Below are 20,587 nucleotides of genomic sequence, written 5' to 3'. Positions count from 1 at the left end.
CTAATTCAAGCACAACGTCAGATGGATACGTACGCAAAGATGCTGTATGGGCCATTCATGCTTCAACATGGCTGGCTTATTAGCCATGTCGTGCCTCCTGATTCAATTCAGTTTTCAATTCAGTTTTATTTGTATAGCGCCAAATCACAATTCAGTCATCTCAAAACACTTTACGAAAAACAAAAAAACCCAACAAATCCCTTATGAGAAAGCACTTGGCGACAGTGGAGAGGGAAAAACTCCCTTTAATGGAAGAAACCTCCCATTCTGCTTTTGGAAACTCTGGAAGCCACAAGTAGACTTGAACTCTGAGAGCAAAGTGCTCTATTGGGATGATATGGTACTATGAGGTCTTTAAGGTATGAAGGAGCCTGATCATGAAGGGATTTGTACGTGAGGAGAAGGATTTTAAATTCTATTCTGGATTTTACAGGGAGCCAATGAAGTGAAGCTAGTATAGGAGAAATATGATCTCTCTTGCTAGTTCCTGTCAGGACTCTGGCTGCAGCATTCTGGATTAACTGGAGGCTTTGAAGTAACAAATGCATGAACTAGTTTTTCTGCGTCATTTTGAGACAGGATGCTCCTAATTTTTAGGATATTGCACAAGTGAAAGGAGGCAGTTCATTTCTTTTATGTGTGAATTAAAGGACATATCCTGGTCAAAATTAACCCCAAGGTTTTTCACAGTAGTGCTGGTGGCCAGGGCTATGCCATCTAAAGTAGCTATATTGTTAGAAAAGCTATTTCTGAGGTTTTTCAGGCCCAAATACAATAACTTCTGTTTTCGCTGAGTTTAAAAGTAGAAAGTTACTGGTCATCCAGGCCTTTTTTTAGCCATACCTGAAGTCTGGCTAACTGGTTTGTGTTATCAGGTTTCATAGATGGATTAAGTTGACTGTCATCTGCATAGCAGTGGTAATTAATAGAGTGCTTCGTAATAACATTGCCTAAAGGAAGCATGTATAAGGTGAACAGAATGGGTCCTAGCACAGAACCTTGTGGAACTCTATAACTAACTTTTGTGCATGTGGAAGGTTCATCATGAACACAAACAAATTGGAATCTGTACAATAAATAAGATTTTATCGCTGTTCCTTTGCTTCCAGTCACATGCTCCAGTCTCTGTAATAAGATGCTGTGGCCGATGGTGTCAAATGCCTAGGGTTTCATGCAGTGAGGCTACAGCACCGTCAACAACATGATCAGTTTCGTAGGGAGTGGGATTGAGGCAACTGTCCTCCACTGTGTTGGCACATGGCATAGATCTAAATAAAGATGAAATCATTTTCTTAAACAGCGTTGTCAGATAACCATCTACTGTAGTGGAATTTTCTTCCAAATGCTGCATGATCCATTATCTTAAATTCAAAAGTTATTAAAGAATGATCTGACAAAATAGGATTTGGGGGAAAAACTGTTAAGTGTTCAATTTCGATGCCATAGGTCAGAACAAGATCAAGGATGTGATTGAAACAGTGGGTGGGTTTATTAACATTTTGAATGAAAGCAATTGAATCTAATATAGAATTAAATGCAGTGCTGAGACTATTATTTTCAACATCTACATGAAAGAAAAATCTCCCACTATAATGACTTTATCTGAACTAAGCACTAAATCAGATAGGAAGTCTAGAAATTCATTTAAAAACTGAATAAGGAACAGGTGGACGGTACACAATGACAAGTAGAACTGGATTTTGTGTTTTCCAGTTTGGATGTGAGAGGCTAAGAGTGAGACTCTCAAATGAGTTATAACTGTTCTGAGGATGAAAGTTTAATAATAAGTTTGAGTGGAAGATTGCAGCTACTCTTCCACCTTGACCTATGCTTCGAGGAACATGACAATTTTTTATGACTGAGGGGGGTTGATTCATTCAGACTGACATATTCATCCTGCTGTAACCAGGTTTCAGTAAGGCAGAGTAAGTCAATTTGGTGACCGTTCTGTTTTTCTGTTCACTAAGAGGAGTGGTCTTAATTTTTATTAGGTTTTTATGAATAACTCCTCTTGTGTTAACTTCTGATTTATATGATTTACGTATATGTTCGAGGGGCAGATACAAACTCTATGGGGTTTGGAGGGGTGACGGGTCTAAGGAAACTGCAGAGAGGTGTCTGTGTCCTGGTCCCCACTCTGGATTGTCAAACTTTAGGTTGGCTAATAAACTCAGACAGATTTCTAGAGATGAGAGCTACACCATCCATAGTGGGATGGATGCCGTCCCTCAATGACCGTAACACTATCAAATAAATTTTGTGAGTTGGAGATCTTACACAATGGGGTCTTTTGAAGTGTTCTACCTGTTTCTCTAGAAAGTCAAGGTCAGGGACTAAAATCACTTCGTCAGCACCATTAGCCATGATATACATTGAGGTCTTCCATTGTAGGACAGTGCCTCAATTTGCATTGTGTCATTCTTACTGGCTAGTCCTCATGTCGAAGTGTGCTTAAACCCCAGGTTGCCCCCAGTGGCCCTTCCATCAGTGTATGTGTGTGAGTGCCTGTGAATGGGTGAATGGGCATACATACAACTGTAAGACCAAATACCATACACTGTGCTTTCTGTTATTAGTAGTATAGTTTTTCCTGTACCTGCTAACCTCTGCTGCTACTGCGTGTTTGCTTGTGTTCAGTATCCTACTGAAGCTCCTGTACCCTCATGTGTCTTATTGAAGTCTCAGTCTGGTTTGTTTCTTGTTCAGGCAGCTACTTACCATCTGTAGCCATGTTGCATCTTATACAACCTGTGCCAAAGCCAAGAAAACTCTGGTATTCTTTTATAACATTGTGCCTGCAATTAAATTGGATCAAAGGTAGCCTGTGATGGACTAATGATCTGTCCAGGGTGTACCCCTGTCCTTCACGCAGAGAGAGCTGAGATAGGCTCCAGAAGATCTCTGTGACCTTAATTAGGAATAAGCAGGTTTGTTGAAATAAGGGTTTTATAATTAATTTTAAAGTAGACTAGTCAATGCTTTAGTTTTTAATTGTACATAAGATCCAATACCTATCCTTAATATTAAAATTAGTATGTTGAATATTTTGATATATAAAAAATTTCCCTTCTAACCCCTACGGGTGGTATGTGTGTGTCTTCCTCAATTTCGGATCCTCTACCAAAGGCCTGGGAGTTTGAGGGTTCTTCGCAGTATCTTAGCTGTTCCTAGCACTGCACTCTTCTGAACTGAAAAATGTTGTCACTGGGATCTGTTGGAGCTACTCTTGGTCTCTGGTTCTCAAGAAGAACCAACCAGCTTCTTCTTGGTTCCCATTTGCCTGTGGAAATCCAAGGTACTTGTAGCTTCCCTCAACATCTGCTATGCTGCCTGCTGGAAGTTCAACTCCTTCAGCCCTGACAACCTTCACTCTCTTTGTTATTATTCGACCACAATTGCCCAGTCCGAATGACATTCCAATGTCGTTGCTGTATATCCTGGTGGATCAGTGAGTCGATGTCTCACTCACTCCTGGCATACAGCTGGATGTCATCCATGTACAGGAGGTGGCTTATGGTTGCTCCATTTGGTGGTTGGTATCCGAAGCCAGTCTTAGTGATGATCTGGCTGAGGGGGTTCAGGCCTATTCAGAACAGTAGCAGGGACAGAGCATCCCTGCACTTGATGGAGACTTGTGCAATCGGTTTGAGGTTGGCCACTAGGGTTGTTTTCCACAGTCCCATTGAGTTCCTTATGAAGGTTCTTGGAGTCCTATTGATGTTGTATAGCTCCAGGCATTCCAGGATTCATGTGTGAGGCATTGAGTCGTAGGCTTTCTTGTAGTCAATCCAGGCGGTGCACAGGTTGGTCTGCCTGGTCTTACAGTCTCGAGTGACTGCTTTATCTACCAGTAGTTGATGTTTTTCTCCCCTGGTTTCCTTACCCAATCCTTTCTGGGCCCCGCTTATGTATTGAGCCATGTGCTTACTCATCTTAGTGTGTGCGACGCGCTGCATCAGCTGGCTGAGGAGATCGCGAACACGGAGCAGCAACACCCGGACTCTGTTTTTATCATCCTCGGAGACTTTAATAAAGCACACTTGAGCCACGAACTGCTCAAATTCAAGCAGCACATCAAGTGCCCCACCAGAGAGGGCAATATTCTGGACCACTGCTACACCACAATAAAGGATGCATATCACGCCGTCCCCAGAGCAGCTTTAGGACTCTCTGACCACTGTCTGGTTCACCTCATACCAACATACAGGCAAAAGCTCAAATCTGCTAAGCCTGTAGTGAGAACTGTCAAGAGATGGACCAGGGAAACAGAGCAGGAGCTACAGGCCTGCTTTGAATGCACTGACTGGAGTGTTTTTGAAGCTGCTGCCACAAACCTGGACAAACTCACTGACTCTGTTACATCTTGCATCAGTTTCTGATTCCCACCCGGACCTTCTTAACATACAACAACGACAAACCGTGGTTCTCTGGAAAACTCAGACAGCTTCGTAAAGCCAAAGGAGATGCCTACAGAAGTGGTAATCGGGTCTTGTATAATCAGGCCAGGAACACACTGAATAAGGAGATCAGAGCAGCTAAGAGGAGCTACTCCAAAAAGCTGGAAAACCAGTTTACAGCTAACGACTCTGCTTCAGTGTGAAGAGGCCTGAGGACAATAACCAACTATAGGACTCCATCCCCCTCCTCAATAGGCAATCAAACCCTGGTAAACGATCTGAATGAGTTCTATTGCAGATTTGAATCACCCCCCACCCGCTCTGACTGTCCTCCAGAGCAACCACTAACACCTCCAACCATCAACCCCCTCTCCCCCGCTCCGATACTTCAGACCAGTGTGGACGATGTGTGTCGGGCTCTTCAGGAAGCAGAAGAGAAGGAAAGCACCAGGACCAGATGGGGTTTCACCATCATGCCTCAGAACCTGTGCTGACCAGCTGGCTCCCATCTTCTCTCTGATCTTCAACAGATCACTGGAGCTGTGTGAAGTCCCTGCATGCTTCAAATGCTCCACCATCATTTCCATCCCCAAGAAGCCAAAAATCACGGGACTCAATGATTACAGACCAGTGGCTCTGACATCTGTGGTCATGAAGTCCTTTGAAAGACTGGTGTTGGCCCACCTGAAGAACGTCACTGGAACCTTCCTGGACCCCCTGCAGTTTGCCTACCGATCCAATCGGTCCGTGGATGATGCAGTCAATATGGGGCTGCACTACATCCTGCAACATCTGGACAAACCAGGGACTTATGTAAGGATTCTGTTTGTGGACTTCAGCTCGGCATTCAACACCATCATCCCATCACTCCTGCAGAATAAACTCTCCCAGCTCTCCGTTCCTGAGTCCTGTCAATGGATTACAAGCTTCCTGACGGATAGGCAACAGCTAGTGAGGATGGGGAAATTTACTTCTGGCTCCTGCATCACCAGCACCGGCACCCCCCAGGGGTGTGTTCTCTCCCCACTGCTCTTCTCCCTCTACACAAACGACTGCACATCCCGTGACTCCTCTGTGAAACTCCTGAAGTTTGCAGATGACACCACTGTCATTGGTGTCATCCAGGACGGTGAAGAGTCTGCATAAAGACAGGAGGTGGAGCAGCTGGCTTGCTGGTGCAGTCACAACAACTTGGAGCTAAACACACTCAAAACAGTGGAGATGGCTGTGGACTTCAGGAGAAATGCCCCCACCCACCCCCCTCTCACCATTATGAAGAGCACTGTGGCACTAGTGGAGTCATTCAGGTTCCTGGGCACCACCATCTCTCAGGACCTGAAGTGGAACTTCCACAACGACTCCATCATGAAGAAGGCCCAGCAGAGGTTGTACTTCCTGCGCCAGCTGAAGAAGTTCAACCTTCCACAGACACTGCTGACCCAGTTCTACTCAGCAGTCATTGAGTCTGTCCTGTGCTCCTCCATCACTGTTTGGTTTAGTTCCGCCTCTAAATCAGACATCCTAAGACTTCAGAGAACAGTTCGGACTGCTGAGAAGATCATCGGTGTTCCCCTACCTACCCTCCAAGACCTGTTCACCTCCAGAGTGAGAAAAAGAGCTCAGAAAATCACTCTGGATGCCACCCACCCGAGCCACCACCTCTTCCAGCTCTTACCGTCTGGATGGCGCTTCAGAGCTCCAAACATCAAGACAGCCCGGCACAAAGGAAGCTTCTTCCCTCAGGCCATCCAACTCTTAAACTCATAGCTCTCCACCATTCCCTCCTACCACCTGCACTATGCACTATGCCACTGGCATCTTTTGCTCTTTGCACACCACCTAGTTTCCCTTACATTCTGTCTTCAGGTTATCTGTGCATTTTTCCTTAGTTTTTTATAGCATTTGTTTCTGTAAGCATTTATGTTTACTGTTTTTACCCCTTGTAGCATTTGTATCTATGTCTGTTTGCACTGGAGTACCCCCCCTGTACCTAAACAAATTCCTTGTGTGTGTGTGCTCACACACTTGGCAATAAAGCTCATTCTGATTCTGATTCTGATTCTGATTCTGATTCTGATTCTGATTCTGATTCTGATCTTAGCCGCTATTATGCCTGACAGGAGCTTCCATGTTATGCAGAGGCAGGTTATCAGGCGGTAGTTGGATGGGACTGATCAGGATTGTCCTGCCTTCAGTTAGCCACTCTGGGTGAGTCCCATCCATTAGCAGCATGGTCATTTGAGCTGCTAATGTTTTTCCAGTATTACCAGCCTTGGTGGGTCTGCTCTCATGTTACTACCCTGCCACTGGGAGTACACTTTGGATGGTTCAATGGAGAACACCCTGTTTATTCTCTTGCTTCTATTTCTCTTGTGTACCTTTTTAGGTGTGTGGCCAGGGCTGTGAGTCGTTGCTCGGCAGTCTCCAGGGCCTCAGCTATGGACAGCTTGTTGTGCTTCTTACCCAACTTCATCCCACCTTTCTGCAGTTCTGATAGTTGGCTAACTTCTCTCCGTGTTGCCCTTATTTTTGCGTCCAACCTCTTTCTCCTTGCAGGATACTGCTCCTTGGTGGTGGTGTATATTTTGTGGCCAAGCATCTCAAGGGTCACTGTTGCCATGGTGTATATCAGCTTGTTGGTCTCAGTGATGGTCACAGTAGGGATTGTTTGTACTCCTGCATGCACATCTTCCAGTAGACTTTCAGAGTGTACTTCACTTAGTCACTTAGTCTTGTTAACCGACTATGGAGGTTCCAGGTGTCCATCTTACTCACGATTATAAATCTCCTGTCAGCTGCTCTTGTGTTGAGCGTGTGGGGCTTGTTATTGGGGCTTGGTACACAATCTCGGGTGGGGATGGTATTGTCGATTGTCGACCTTGCATACTGGGTCCTCCTTGCAGTATCATTTGTGTTGTATCTCTTCAATCTCCAGTTGTGATAGCAGTTGCCGTTTGCGGATGCTGAAACACTGAGCTACTACTTGTTTTGCCCCTAGTCTAGATGGTGGGTTTCGAAGTTTCCATAGGTCCTACATCCTCTTCATGTAACCCCTATCGCTGGGGTTACTCAACAGTTCTCTATTCTCAGCCCTTGTCCATGAGTGTCGTGTTCCAGTATACAAAGGGATAATCATTTAACATTGTAGCGACGTTGCATAGGAAAGTAGTATTAATTATGCTGCAAACTCTCCATGTATGTTTAAACATGTTTTGCGTGTGGATGTGTGTGAGCACTGATGTGACATCAGTGACTCTGCATCATTCTTGCTCTCTGTAGAAAATATTCCCTACAGCTAGCCTGCGTCTCCCTGTTATGAACTCAAGAGATTAGAACAGCTAAGCAACATGTTTCTCCATAAAGTCGTCAATAAAATCAGAGGGTAGTGAAGATAGATGTTTTTAATATGACCTATATGAGTACTGCTTGTTCTGACTGAGGAACTACTCACACAAGAGATAGGGAATGGGTGTGTGTGGGAATATCTGTGTGATTATTGAGCACGTTCTTTGGCCACTTCTAGAAAGGAACACACGCACAAACATAAAAGCACAGAGTAAAGCTCTCTCTGGTATATTTTTGAGCAGTGCTGGGGCGTTTTCTCAGGAAAGTCGTGAGCCTAAAATGATGCCTGACAGTAATCCTCTTTTATGCAGTGCACATTTGACCTAATCCTGTAGAAGGATGAATGTGAAGGATGAATGTGTGTACACTCCAGTGCACACAGTTCTGATCATGTGTTATGAATTCTGGGAGACAGAGGAGAACCCACACACAGGATCCAAAACAATAAACACAAGTCTATTAATTCAGTTTCAGTAACTTAAAGTGTCTCGTAATGAGAGATTTCCAGTAAGATGTGAAACAGCCAGTCCGGGATCTTTGGCGGCCACTACCCATGGGGAGAGCCTCCTGAGTTGGAGAGAAGCTACATGGAAGAGGAGCAGGAAATTCACAGCAGGTACTGATTGCCAGGGAGGAAGCACAATCTGCCAGGAGAGGCACAAAGTAAGTCTCCAGCTAGAGAAACGAGCACAGGTTAATGAACAGCTGAATACCACTGAGGTAAGCAGATGAACTGGTGATTCACTGTTTTATGGTGTAGAGAGCAGAAATGATGACAAGGTGTGGCTCGTTGGCTCTGCGCCTTCCTCATCTGTCGCACCTTCGGACAGTTAGACAAATAAGGAACACAAGAGGAACAGGCAGAGACACATGAGGGAAAAGGGGGGTGAGGGGGTTTCCATTGGATGACATAGAAGACTGGGTGCACTCTCATGGAGGGTGATAATGCCAGCCGGACAGCCACAGGATTTATGACTTTGTGATGGGGTAAGGTCCTATGAAGTGGGGCGATAACGTCTTTGCCTCTGTCTGAAGAGGACTATTTCTAGTGGACAACCAAACAGATGGTCTCTCCAGGAAGGATGGGGCAGGGGCTCTGCGGCGCTCCTCTATGCGCTTATTCTGGGTTGCTGTGCATTGTAGAGCCACCCGTGTCTGAAGCCAAAACCACCGGCACCGGCGGAGGTGATGCTGAACAGAGGGGACAGCAATCTCCTGCTCTTGAAAAGGAAAGAGGGGAAGCAGGTAGCCCACTGAAGCTTCAAAGGGGGTTAGACCAGTCTCAGAACATACCTGGGAGTTATGAGCATACTCCACCCAGGTCAGATAGGATCTCCAGGAAGCCGGATTGGATGCTGTCATGCATCTGAGGAAAGCCTCCAGGTCTTGGTTGGTACGTTCCGTGTAGCCATTTTTTGCGGGGTGAAAGCCGGAGGACATGCTTACTGTAGCCCCCCAAGCCCTTGGCAAATGCTCTCCACACTTGTGAGATGAATTGAGTCCCCCAATCTGTAACCACATCCGAGGGAATACCATGAAGTCTAAAGATGTGGTCCGTCAGGAGACCACCGGCTTTAACCACAGTTAAAATGATTGTATTACCTGGAAGGGGTGGGCAATGGGCAGAGAAGCCCTGCAGCAGGCTGGTGCTGATGAGAGGCCTTTCCCCGGGCGCAGATGGTACAAGCAACTACAAAGTTTCGGATGTTGGCATCCATCACAGGCCACCAGAACTGGTGCCTCACAAGCTTCCTTGTTCGGGTTACGCCAGGATGACAGGTGAGCTTAGAGGCATCGACTCATTCGAGAACCTGCAAATGAACAGACTCGGGAACATAGAGGCTGTTAGTAGGACCCCCCTGCTCTTTGATCTCCCAGGTCACCACAGCCACCATGCAGTGAGTGGGAAGAATTGGTAAAGTTCGAGGTGTGTGGGTTGGAGTGGGAGAATTGGCAGGAGAGAGCATCTGGCCTACTAAAGAAAAGTTCCCACCGAGCCTGGCGAGAGTTCAATCTCTTGGCCGTGCGGATTAATTCCAGGTTTTTGTGGTCGGTCCAGACCACAAACGGCTGTTCAGCTCCCTCCAACCAGTGTCTCCACTCTTCCAAAGCCAGTTTAATGGTAAGGAGCTCCCAATTTCGCACGTCATAATTGCTTTCAGCAGGGGAGAGATGAACTGGACCTTAGAGGAGATTAGCTGAATCACTGTAGTTCCGGATGAAACCACGATAAACATTGGCAAACCCTAAGAACTGCTTGGAGCCCTCGCCGGCTAGTGGGTCGCGGCAAGGGAAAGAGACGAGAGAATGGTTGAACTCAACATTTCTCTACCGTGACGAATAACCGGTTTTCAAGCAGTCTCTGCAACACCTGGTGAACGTGAATAATGTGTTCCTCCAGGGTGCAAGAGTAAATCAGTATGTTGTCAATGTAGATGAAGACAAATTGGTGGAGAAAGTCCCTCAGCACATCATTAATGAGGACCTGGAAGACCGCCGGGGCATTGGAAAGGCTGAAAGGCATAACAAGAATTTCAAAATGCCCTAATGGTGGTGTTTTAAAAGCAGTCGCTTGTCGCTTTCACGGATGTGCACGAGATGATAAGCGTTACATAGGTTGAATTTGGTAAAGACCTCCACCCCCATTAGGACCTCAAATGCCGAGGTTAATAATGGCAGTGGTAGCAGTTCTTCACGGTAATACTGTTTATGGCCCAGTAGTCGATACAAGGTCACATCGTCTTATCTTTCTTTGCAACAAAAAGGCGAGAGGAGATTGGTGAAAGCACACACCTGTTCCGTGAGCTGGGAGACTTGTAGAAGAAGTTGGTGGTTCGTCTCGGTGAGGGGCCGGAGTGCATGGTCAGATTCCCCCAGTAGGGTCCCCTGTCGAGTGAGTGCTTCGCAGCGATCCATCATACTGAGGGCAGGTTTGGGTTTGGGATCCACTGGGTCCATCGTTGGCCAGTTCCCGCTGTTATAAATTTTGGAAGAGAGAGGAGATCCGACACACAGGATTCAAGAAAATAAACACAAGTCTTTATTAATTCAGTCTCAGTAACTTAAAGCGTCTCGTAATGAGAGATTTCCAGTAAGATGTGAACCAGGCAGACCGGGCTCTTCAGCGGCCACTACCTGTGGGGAGAGCCTCCTGAGCTGGGGCCACCAGGAAGAGGAGCAGGGGTTTAACAGTAGGTACTGAGTGCCGAGGAGGAAGCGCAATCTGCTGGGAGAAGCTCAAGGTAAGTCTCCGGCTAGAGAAACAAGAGCACAGGTTAATGAACAGCTGAATACCGCTGAGGTAAGCAGACGAACTGGCAATTCACTGTTGAAGACCGAAGGCTGACAGATGTGGCCTAGTTCACTCCACACCTGCGGGCAGTTAGACAAACGAAGGAACAGACAGACACAAGAGGGAGAACGGGGAGCGAGTACTGCCGTCTCATGACAGACATCATGATGTAAAATAAGGGGAAATGGAGGGAGGAGGTTGAAATAGTAAGATAATAAAGTGCATCAGGGAAACTGCAGTGCCTGTAAACTGAGCCCTTTGTCATGATTTTGACATTTTTAGTTTGTACTTTGACTTTCCCATTTTGTTTCTGATTCCAGAGAAGAACTGGTTATGGTTATTTGCAACTATACCTTCAGATTTCATTTTTGGGTTCATGGCTTTTTATGGTGTACATACATGTGGTTTCTAACCTTTTTTTTTCACAATCTCAAAGAAACCTTTGATTTAAAATCTGCAGAAGTTTATTGTTCTGTCAGTGCCTTATCTGTGAGTCATGCAGCATTTCCATCCACTTTGCCTTTAAGAATTTGTATTCATCAGTTTATTCACTCCAATAAACCCCGGTGACAGTTTTGTTAGCGGACTGACAGCAGTTTTCAGCACTTAGGTCTGCAGGTTTAGATGGAGGGTCACATGGCATGCATTCAGTATGGGAAACAGACATGATACGTGTTAAATGGAAAAGGGCACTGGCACCTTGATCCTGACACACATAAACACACTCATACACATAATGCCCCCTACTTAACACGAACTTGGGCTGCACAATGCTGATACATTGTTTCAGCATTGTCAGCATGCACTATAGTCACATTGCAGGATGTGCGATATTAAGTTAACATATTAGAGCCTGAAGCAATCTTCACACTCAGACACAAATGACAACAGCAGGCCCAATGTGTGTCTTAATGTCTTGCTAGTGAACACTCTATGCACTAGTCAGCATGCACTCCTGGACTGGTGCAGGTGAAAAACGTCAGCGCACAGGGGGTGTCATTGGCCAGTTGAAGTGCAGAACTTCAGACTTCAGTGGTTGTTGAGTGGAACTTAACCTACACAGAAGAGGTAGACTTTCTCTGTTGCACTTTCATCATGTAGAATTTTCAGCTGAAGAACACAATAGAAAAGACAACAATTCATTTTTGCCTTGCTCGAAGCATCTGTGTTTGTGTATTTGTGTGAAGTTCGTTTCAGGCTGTAATATGCCTATTTGAAATTGCAACCGTGCAATGTGACTATTGCACATGCACACATCATGATGACATTACCGGTACAGTGGCTCTCACATCCTGTATTATGAAGGGCCTGGAGAGGATGATTCTCCATCTACTGAGACTCAAGGTTAAACACGCAATAGATCCCCTGCGGCTTGCTTACAGAAAACACTTTAGTGTGGATGATGCTGTTCTCTGCATGATTCACTGTGTCATCTGGAAGAACCTGCAAGTTACGTCAGGATTATGTTCTTTGATTCTACATTCAGTACATCAGTTTTGAGCAGCACAGGGGCTCCACAGTGGCTGTTTTGGCTCCATTCCTGTACACACTGTACACAGCAGACTTTACATACAATTCTGTGAGTGTTTCCACATTCACAAGTATTCTGATGATACTGCAATTGTTGCATGTATCACAAATGGACAGGAAGAGGAGTACAGAGGCCTGATAAAATCCTTCAGTGACTGGAGTCACAAAAACTGCCTCGTACTTAACACCTCTAAAAGCAAGGGGGATTAACCCCCCTCCTCATCCAGTCAGTGTCTGTGGTGTGGACATTGAAATGGTGCCAGCCTACACATATCTAGGTGAACAATAAGTTGGACTGGTCAGTGAACACAGATGTACTATATTAAAAAAGGGCAACAAAGACTTTTCCTCCTAAGGCAGCTTAGGTGCTTTGATGGCTGGAGGAAGATGCTGCACATGTTTTATCAAACTATGGTAGAAAGTGTGCTGTTTTATGCTGCATTCTGCTGGGGAGGCAGCACAGAGCAAAAGGATGCAAACTGGACAAACTGGTGCAAAGAGCTGGTTTGGTGACTGGAATGAGGCTGGACTCACTGGAGGCTGTGGTGGAGAGATCCACACAGACAAAGGTAGAGTCCTTTGTAGGTAGGCTTTGTCAGTGTCAGAGAGCTGCAGAGCATTTCAGCTCTGTGACTGCCCAGCAGCCCTTCACACTACATCACACATCACAAGACATTGCATGACATGACCGACTCTAAGAGAGAGAGAGCAGAGATAGAAGTGTGAGCATGCACACTCACAGTTGACATGTTGAGGTCTGAATCCTGTCAGATGTAAATGTAAAATGAAGCAGAACAGTCAAAAACAGTCAAGACAATCATTTTATGCATTTATGTGTGTTCATGTATACTCATATAGCTAAAGCTTCTGGCTGGTGTGTAGCTCATAACCATGCAAATTAATGAAAGTTTCCCACCTCTTTGTAATAGCATCACAGTGTATTCATATTTGTTGGGCAGTCACTCCAAACTGAATGTCTCAACAAATGTTGAATGGACTGATAAAATTTGGACATGCCCAGAACACCTCCCCAGGCAGGCGTCCAGGAGGCATCCGGAACAGATGCCCGAGCCACATCAGCTGACTCCTCTCGATGTGGAGGAGCAGTGACTCTACTCTGATCTCCCCCCCCCGGGTGACCAAGCTCTAAGGGAGCGCCCAGCCACCCTGCGACAAAAGCTCATTTCAGTTGCTTGTATCCGAGATGTTGTCCTTTCGGTCATGACCCAAAGCTCATGACCATAGGTGAGGGTAGGAACCTAGATTGACCGGTAAATCGAGAGCTCCGCCCTCTGGCTCAGCTCATAGGGAACACCTATGATCAGATACTTTGTATAGTCAGTTGGGCTCAGTTGTGTTTTTTGGCTCAGTTTTATCAGGATCTTTAAAAAATGTGAGGTTGCTGTCTGCTGGGTGTAGAGAGGACAGTCCACTCAATCAGTGACTCCGCTGCTGTGGTTGGGTGAATGTAAATAACTTTGGCAGACAGTAAGGAGGAAAAGAGGAAATGCCACTCAGAGGGAGAACTGTTAACCATTTCAGCTCAGTAGAGGATCACATGCGTTAATTAAGCTGCTGTTTAGGAAGTAGACTTGCCTGGATCTAATCTACATGGGACAGCAGATTTTATCTGTATGTGGATGTCCTTACTGTCTAAATTTCATGCTGACACCCCAACCTTTCTTCATAACAATCAACCAAAATCAATTTTCTCTCTTAATTCTTACCTGCAATAACCCATCTTTATCTTCTGCCGTGTTTGCATCACAGTTGTCATGGTAAATCGTCTGTCCGTCTTTGTTCACTCCTGTGTGCGAGAGTTAATTTTCCCGGCTCAGCGTGGCTCTACCTTAGTGTCTTTTCCCTGGGATGTCAAATGTTTTTCCAGCCCTGGAGATCTGCCTCTTTACCTCAGCCTCTCTCAGCCTCAGGGAGCTGGATTATCCATCCTTCCAGCCTAGAAAAGATGAATCCACATGATGGTTGCTCTTAGGGAGCACATGACTATTTGTTTGGTCACGTTCAGCTGAGGAACCTGTTAAAGAGTTGTAGTAACAGGTCTTTCTATTCAAGAGTGTATTATTATGATTCATGAATGAGCACTGTCATATGAATGATACCTTTATTCTATAAGACATGCATGTGTTTGGACTGTGGGAGGAAGCCACAGTACCTTCAGAAAATCCACACAATCATAAGGAGAAGTTGCAAACTCCACACAGAAAGACCCTGGGTGGAACAGGGTTTGAACCAAGAAATGTCATGTCAGGCAAGAGTGTTACCCACTGTCCTACTGTGTTTAGGCGCTCTATACTGTATATCGGGGTCTCTAACTCCAGTCCTCGAGGGCCACTGTCTTGCTTCTTTTCTAACTATCCCTGCCCTTGCATCTTCTGATTGGCTGAACACACCTGATCCATGTAATCAGCAGTGGGTAGGGCAGAATAGTTGGAAAACAAGCTGGACAGGGGCCCTTGAGGACTGGAGTGCTGTATATGAATGCATGAATGAAATTATGAAAAGCAAATTATACCGACATCTTTACTTTCAAGCCGTTGTTTGAATTTACAGTGTGATAAAACTATCACACTGGATAGAGATGCATGCTGGATCTTCAGCGATAGCTTTTATCAAATTTAGCTATTGTCCTGAAAAGTAATAGTGAAATGAAAAAATCTTCCTTTGACTCATTTTACTCATTATATTTAAATTTTTCTGTATGAGATTTTCTGTATGGTCATTCAGGAATCATTGCAAACTAGGATGTGTCTCTAACATTATTTTATACATTCAGAATTTTCCATTTGTATGTTGTGTGAGTTTTAAGCCCATTAGAAATATCAAGTCTTTCATGCTTCTCTACAAAAGTTTGATATAATCAACAGCCAAATGGCCTTGCCTTTTGGGATTGAACTCTTTCAGGCTTACTCAGACAAACACAATGTCTGCAGTGTCTGACTTCTCTTTATCATTTTATCTGTCTGCAAGGAAAACCTCAGTGGAACAGATAGAGCAAAGACTTTTTCAAAGGCAAATAAAGAAAAGAAGAAAAGCGTAGTAGAGAGCAAGAGTGTGAGACAGAGATGAAACAGATGAGACAGCGTGAGATAGCATGGTTTGTCTATTCTGGGCTACTGTAGAAACATGGTGACATGGCTGCCTCCATGAAAGGACACCTGCTCCTATAAAGTTTTAAAGATTAAGAAAAGGAAACATTTGGTATTTTTCAGTAATTACACACTAAGGACAACATATTTATAAATACTAAATAGAGGTTGACCGATTAATCAGCTTTATAGCTATATATGACCCTTCTCTGTGGAGTTTGCATGTTCTCCCTGTTCTTGCATGGGTTTACTCTGGGTACTCTGGTTTCCTCCCACAGTCCAAAAACATGTATGTCAGGTTGATTGGTGACCCTAAATTGCCCATAGGGGTGAGTATGTCTGGTTGGTTGTTTCTATGTGGCTCTGTGACGGACTGGTGACCTGTCCAGGGTGGACCCCTGCCTTTCACCCAAAGAGAGCTGGGATAGGCTCCAGCAGATCCCCACGACCCTAGTTACGAATAAGCAGGTATAGATAATGGATGGATATATATATATATATATGTGTGTGTGTATGTATGAATTGGTTTCAAACAGCTCATATTTGCAATTGTTCTATAGTGCACTGATTTAAGTCCACAGATAAGATAAGCAATGCAGTCTGACCTCCAGTCTGTCTGTGTCCTTCAGCCATCTGCCTGGCTCCAGACTCAGGGACCTCCTCTACATCTGCAGCCCCTTCATCAAACGATCCTGCCTCATCTCTGCCTATGTGAGTACAATTGAAAGTGACAACTCTTTGGAAGATACCCCCTGTAGGTCCTAAACTGTTGCTGGATTGCTGAGATGAGACACACACACACACACCCTCCCCCCTCCTTTCCTCCTAGGTGATCATCATCATGTCAGTTAGGCTGTGGCTGATGGGAGAATCCATGCCTCTTTTCTCAGAACAGGACAACCCTGCCTCTTTCTCACCTCACTTGCTTACCAGGTCAGTGTCTCACACATATATCAAGGATCAATAGTGTAATAAACTGATGACACATGACAAGTGAATTCTACCTGTATATTATTCTTGGTTCTATTAATATTAATAAAGTAATAGTATTGTGTTTATACAATTAGTAATTTTAAGACTGTTTTAAATTTTATGTAGATACTACTGTTATCAAGGCTGATAACCCTACAACAAGACGGAACATTCCTACAGGAAGTTGCTGATTTAATTTTTTGTTAAGGCCTGAAAGAAGACCCATGGTCTGGCGGTTCACTAAACATCATCAGTGAGACAGCATATAATGTGTCATTAGTGTAGCTGCAGTAAGAAACAGCTCTTCTCTCCCTCTGCCACCTGGAAAATTTATAGCGGACTCTCTTATCCCCCGCTCTGTCCTTCCTGCTCTCCTTTATTTTCTCATCCTTTTATTTCTTGCCCCTGATGACTTAGTGAGCCTTCAGTACTTCCTTAACATCTCTGTCTGTCTGCATGCCTGTCTGTCCATCTGTCCATCCTTGTTCCATCCATCCTGCTCTTGTCCTGTCAGTCGGACAAAGAAACTTAAACCTAAGGGCTCTTGCTCTTGCACACTGCTAGACGTCAGTATGAAAGAGTGACCTGACCCGTGTGTGTGTGTGTTACAGTATATTTATTCTATCTTCATCTCAGATGTAGCATCCATCATCTTGGTGTTTCTGTGGTGGTCCATTTATAACTCATCATAGCAGCATCTCACCTGGCATTCATGTGCTCTGCTTTTACAGTACATGTGAGAGAGTGTGTGTGTCAACAGTTCCAGCATGATGGATTATAGTTACCATATGTTATGTGGTTGCAGAGTCACATTTCATTCTTCTTATCCAGTGTAGTCTGAATGTTGCTGTAGTCACCAGCTGCAACACACAGTCTGGTCTGTCTGAGGATGTGTAGACACACACACGTTACCTATTCATGTTCATATGTATGTGTAATATGTATGTCTGTTACTGTGTTTGTACATTGGATTGAATTGGATTCAGCTGTGGTGACTCCTTTTTCTCTAAATGTCAGGTGTTTATGTGTGAGAGAGATAGAGAGTGGAGGTGAGGTGAGAGAGAGAGCACTGCTTCACACCTGACAACTGACTAATTTTCTCTTTCTGCTCTCTGGTTCCTCACTACTTTTTCCATCTACCTTCTGTTTCTTCTCTTATCTGTGGGCCTCTATCAGTGTGTGTGTGTGTGCGTGTGTGCGTGTGTGTGTGTGTGTGTGTGTGTGTGTGTGTGTGTGTATAAGCAAGCATGTGGTTATAGGGCATTGCAAAATGTGCAAAAGGGAATTAAATTTATGGCCAGGACCCATCAAATGACTGCATTCCCCATGACTGCAGATGGAGAACATTCTGCTGCATGCTAAACGGCCTGTCAGCAGCACACTGGTGAACTGCCTTTATTTGTGTGTCTGCCTGTGTGTGTGTCTGCCTGTGTGTGTGTCTGCGTGTGTGTGTGTGAGACAGAGAGAGAGACAGCTTGTGACAACCTCTGCAAGTCCTCAGCAAGTTGTATGTCTTTTGACTTGAGTCTGTGTTTATTTCAGACTTTGTCTTTCGTGTCCCTATTCTGCCGTCAGTCTCTTTAATAGACAATCTGAACAGAAGCTGGGGGAGCAAAGGCGGTAAGGAAGGAGTAGCGCAATCATCTTTCCATCTTCTTGACAAGTTTTCATCACTTTGTTCAGAGGGGATTCAGCTTTTGTGCTTTCCCCTTCCTGCCCTGTCAGCTGGTGGTTTCATAGCCACGTTGATCTGCAGACGTTTCATTAAAATGTCCTAGAGGAAATCAAATCAGCCTTCGACTGGTCTTCACAGCCTGACTATTCAGAGTTCAACCCAACAGGGACTACGTCAGAATCAATGAGGACTTCAGCTTATTGTATTTTTTGTGCTAACCCACTTTGCAGGATTCAGACGAGAGAATCAATCTAGAGAGGTGCTGAGTCAGTTGTTGGAAAGGGATAACAATAGTAAAAGCAAGACTGATTACCAATCAATAGTTAAAACAAGGTGGTAAAGTATGTCCTGTATTAGCGCAGGTTCTGTCTATATGACCAAGGCTCTTTGAACAACCTTATTCAGACAGTGAACTTTAAAGACATCATCATCATAGGAAATAATCTGCTTGCAGTTTTGTGGCACTAGTTTTTGTCTGAATGAGAGCAATCCCTGTATTATTGAACCTCATCACCAGGTCAGGACTAAGTGAATACCTAAAGTTTGTTGCAGCTCTGTATTCCTATGATAACAATATATAAGACTGTACAGAATGTACACATCAGACTGTAGTTGAAGCCATTTCTGGTGTAGTCCTGTATTACAAACCCATTCCTCCGCACTAAAGGCTAGAAGGAACCCGGTTTGGGCAGTAATGACATGTCCCTTGGCCCATGAGCTGTCTGACTGGATCCTAATGAGTGTGTGTGAAAACCAGTTATAGTGTAGTTAAAGGAAATAACTGTGGGTAAATTTGAAAAGGTTCTTTATGTGTCAAAGGTTTTGTCCAAACAATGGTGACCTCTTCTGCTTCCTTTCGTTTATAACCATCATTCTAGCATGAATGTAATATGTGGAAGGTCACAAGAAAGTGTTCTGTGTCTGGGTGATTGGGCTCTAAATGTCAGGTTAGAGAATTACTCCCACTCAATGTATTGCTCTGGATACCCTCAAGTTCATTCCATCTTTAGTATTGCTATAAACAGGATAATTATAATGATAGATTTGGACTAGAGCTAACAATTAATAGCATTGTTTTAAGTTTTTCTCTTTTTTCTTCCTCTCTTACTTCTTTCTTCTCTTTTATCCAATCTATCATGCATCCGCCATCTTCCCTCATTCTCAACCTCCACCTCTCATCACCCCTTCTCCCCAGGGCTCTGACCTACTCTTACCTGTTGTCCTTTAATGCATGGTTGCTGTTGGCCCCCATCAAACTGTGTTACGACTGGCAGGTGGGCAGCATTCCACTATTGGAGTCCCTGGGCGACACACGCAACATGGCCACCTTGCTGCTGGCTGTGGTGATGGTGGCTCTCTGTGTGCACTGCTTCTTCTCACTGCAGGTAAGAGCAAGTAGGTGACATGTAGCAAAAAGTGCCGAAGACTACATTGAATTCTGTTGCCTCGTGGTCTGCATCCATTTCCACCATTTAAGGAAATCTGTTACATCCCAGAGGTAACAAGGGTGATATAAAATCCCTGTGGTGTAACATGGTTAAGTAAATATAACTTATTATAGAGGAAATACAAAGAAATCAAGTTTGTATTCCTATTGACCCACGCTAAGTATCTTAAACATTTTATATGTATAGTATAGTTTTGGGTTCATTTTATCTTATATAACAGGCAAAACATCTACCAAACCCATAACAGCTGGCAATAACCCCACATGCATTTTTGTATAACTGAAAAATGCTGTTGAAACAAAACAGCAATATTCTTGTTAGGAGACTGCATTTGTGTTTCACTCCATTAGCTAGTCTCAGTTTAGATGCCTTTTGATAGTGTGAGCCACAATGATAGTTTTGTTACAGTTTTTCAGAGACCGAGAGACAGAAAGTCTTTAAATCTTCAAAGCAATAACAGTTCATCTGCTCTCTGTTGACCAGAGTGAGTCTGTTTTAGGCTTCCACTAAAGAGCACAATGTGCCTTTAAGGAACTGATAATCAGTTAGATAATCAGAAAATCAGCCTTCAGATCCCACTGGCACTCCTTATTAGCATTTCATTCAACCAAGTGTTGAAAAGGTCAGTTAAGCCAGGCCTCTATATGTTTAAAATACAACAGCAGATACATGGGAAAACATGCATTGAAAACAAATACATTGTGTATGATCTAAACAATTGCTCTGCCATTTCTACTACAAATAGGAAGCAAACATATTAATTGGCACATATGGTATGGCACAGTATTGCTGCTACCATGACTAAAAACATGTCTACAATA

General features: G+C 44.3%; 1 protein-coding gene across 2 annotated transcripts in view; it reads left to right on the top strand.

Annotated features, from left to right (window-relative positions):
- The window catches only part of tmtc1 (transmembrane O-mannosyltransferase targeting cadherins 1), a 103,241-nt gene that overhangs the window by 36,098 nt on the left and 46,556 nt on the right, over positions 1 to 20,587 (top strand). For both annotated transcript variants that reach the window (XM_026327408.1, XM_026327409.1), the window contains exons 5-7: positions 16,301 to 16,382; positions 16,501 to 16,604; positions 19,514 to 19,703. In XM_026327408.1, the coding sequence (XP_026183193.1) occupies positions 16,301 to 16,382; positions 16,501 to 16,604; positions 19,514 to 19,703 (376 nt within the window). The remainder of the gene's footprint in view (positions 1 to 16,300; positions 16,383 to 16,500; positions 16,605 to 19,513; positions 19,704 to 20,587) is intronic.

The sequence above is a fragment of the Mastacembelus armatus genome, chromosome 23 (genome assembly GCF_900324485.2).
Source record: "Mastacembelus armatus chromosome 23, fMasArm1.2, whole genome shotgun sequence".
Classification (NCBI taxonomy): domain Eukaryota; kingdom Metazoa; phylum Chordata; class Actinopteri; order Synbranchiformes; family Mastacembelidae; genus Mastacembelus; species Mastacembelus armatus.
The sequence above is the reverse complement of the archived record's forward strand: the minus strand, read 5'-3'. Positions and strand labels throughout refer to the sequence as shown.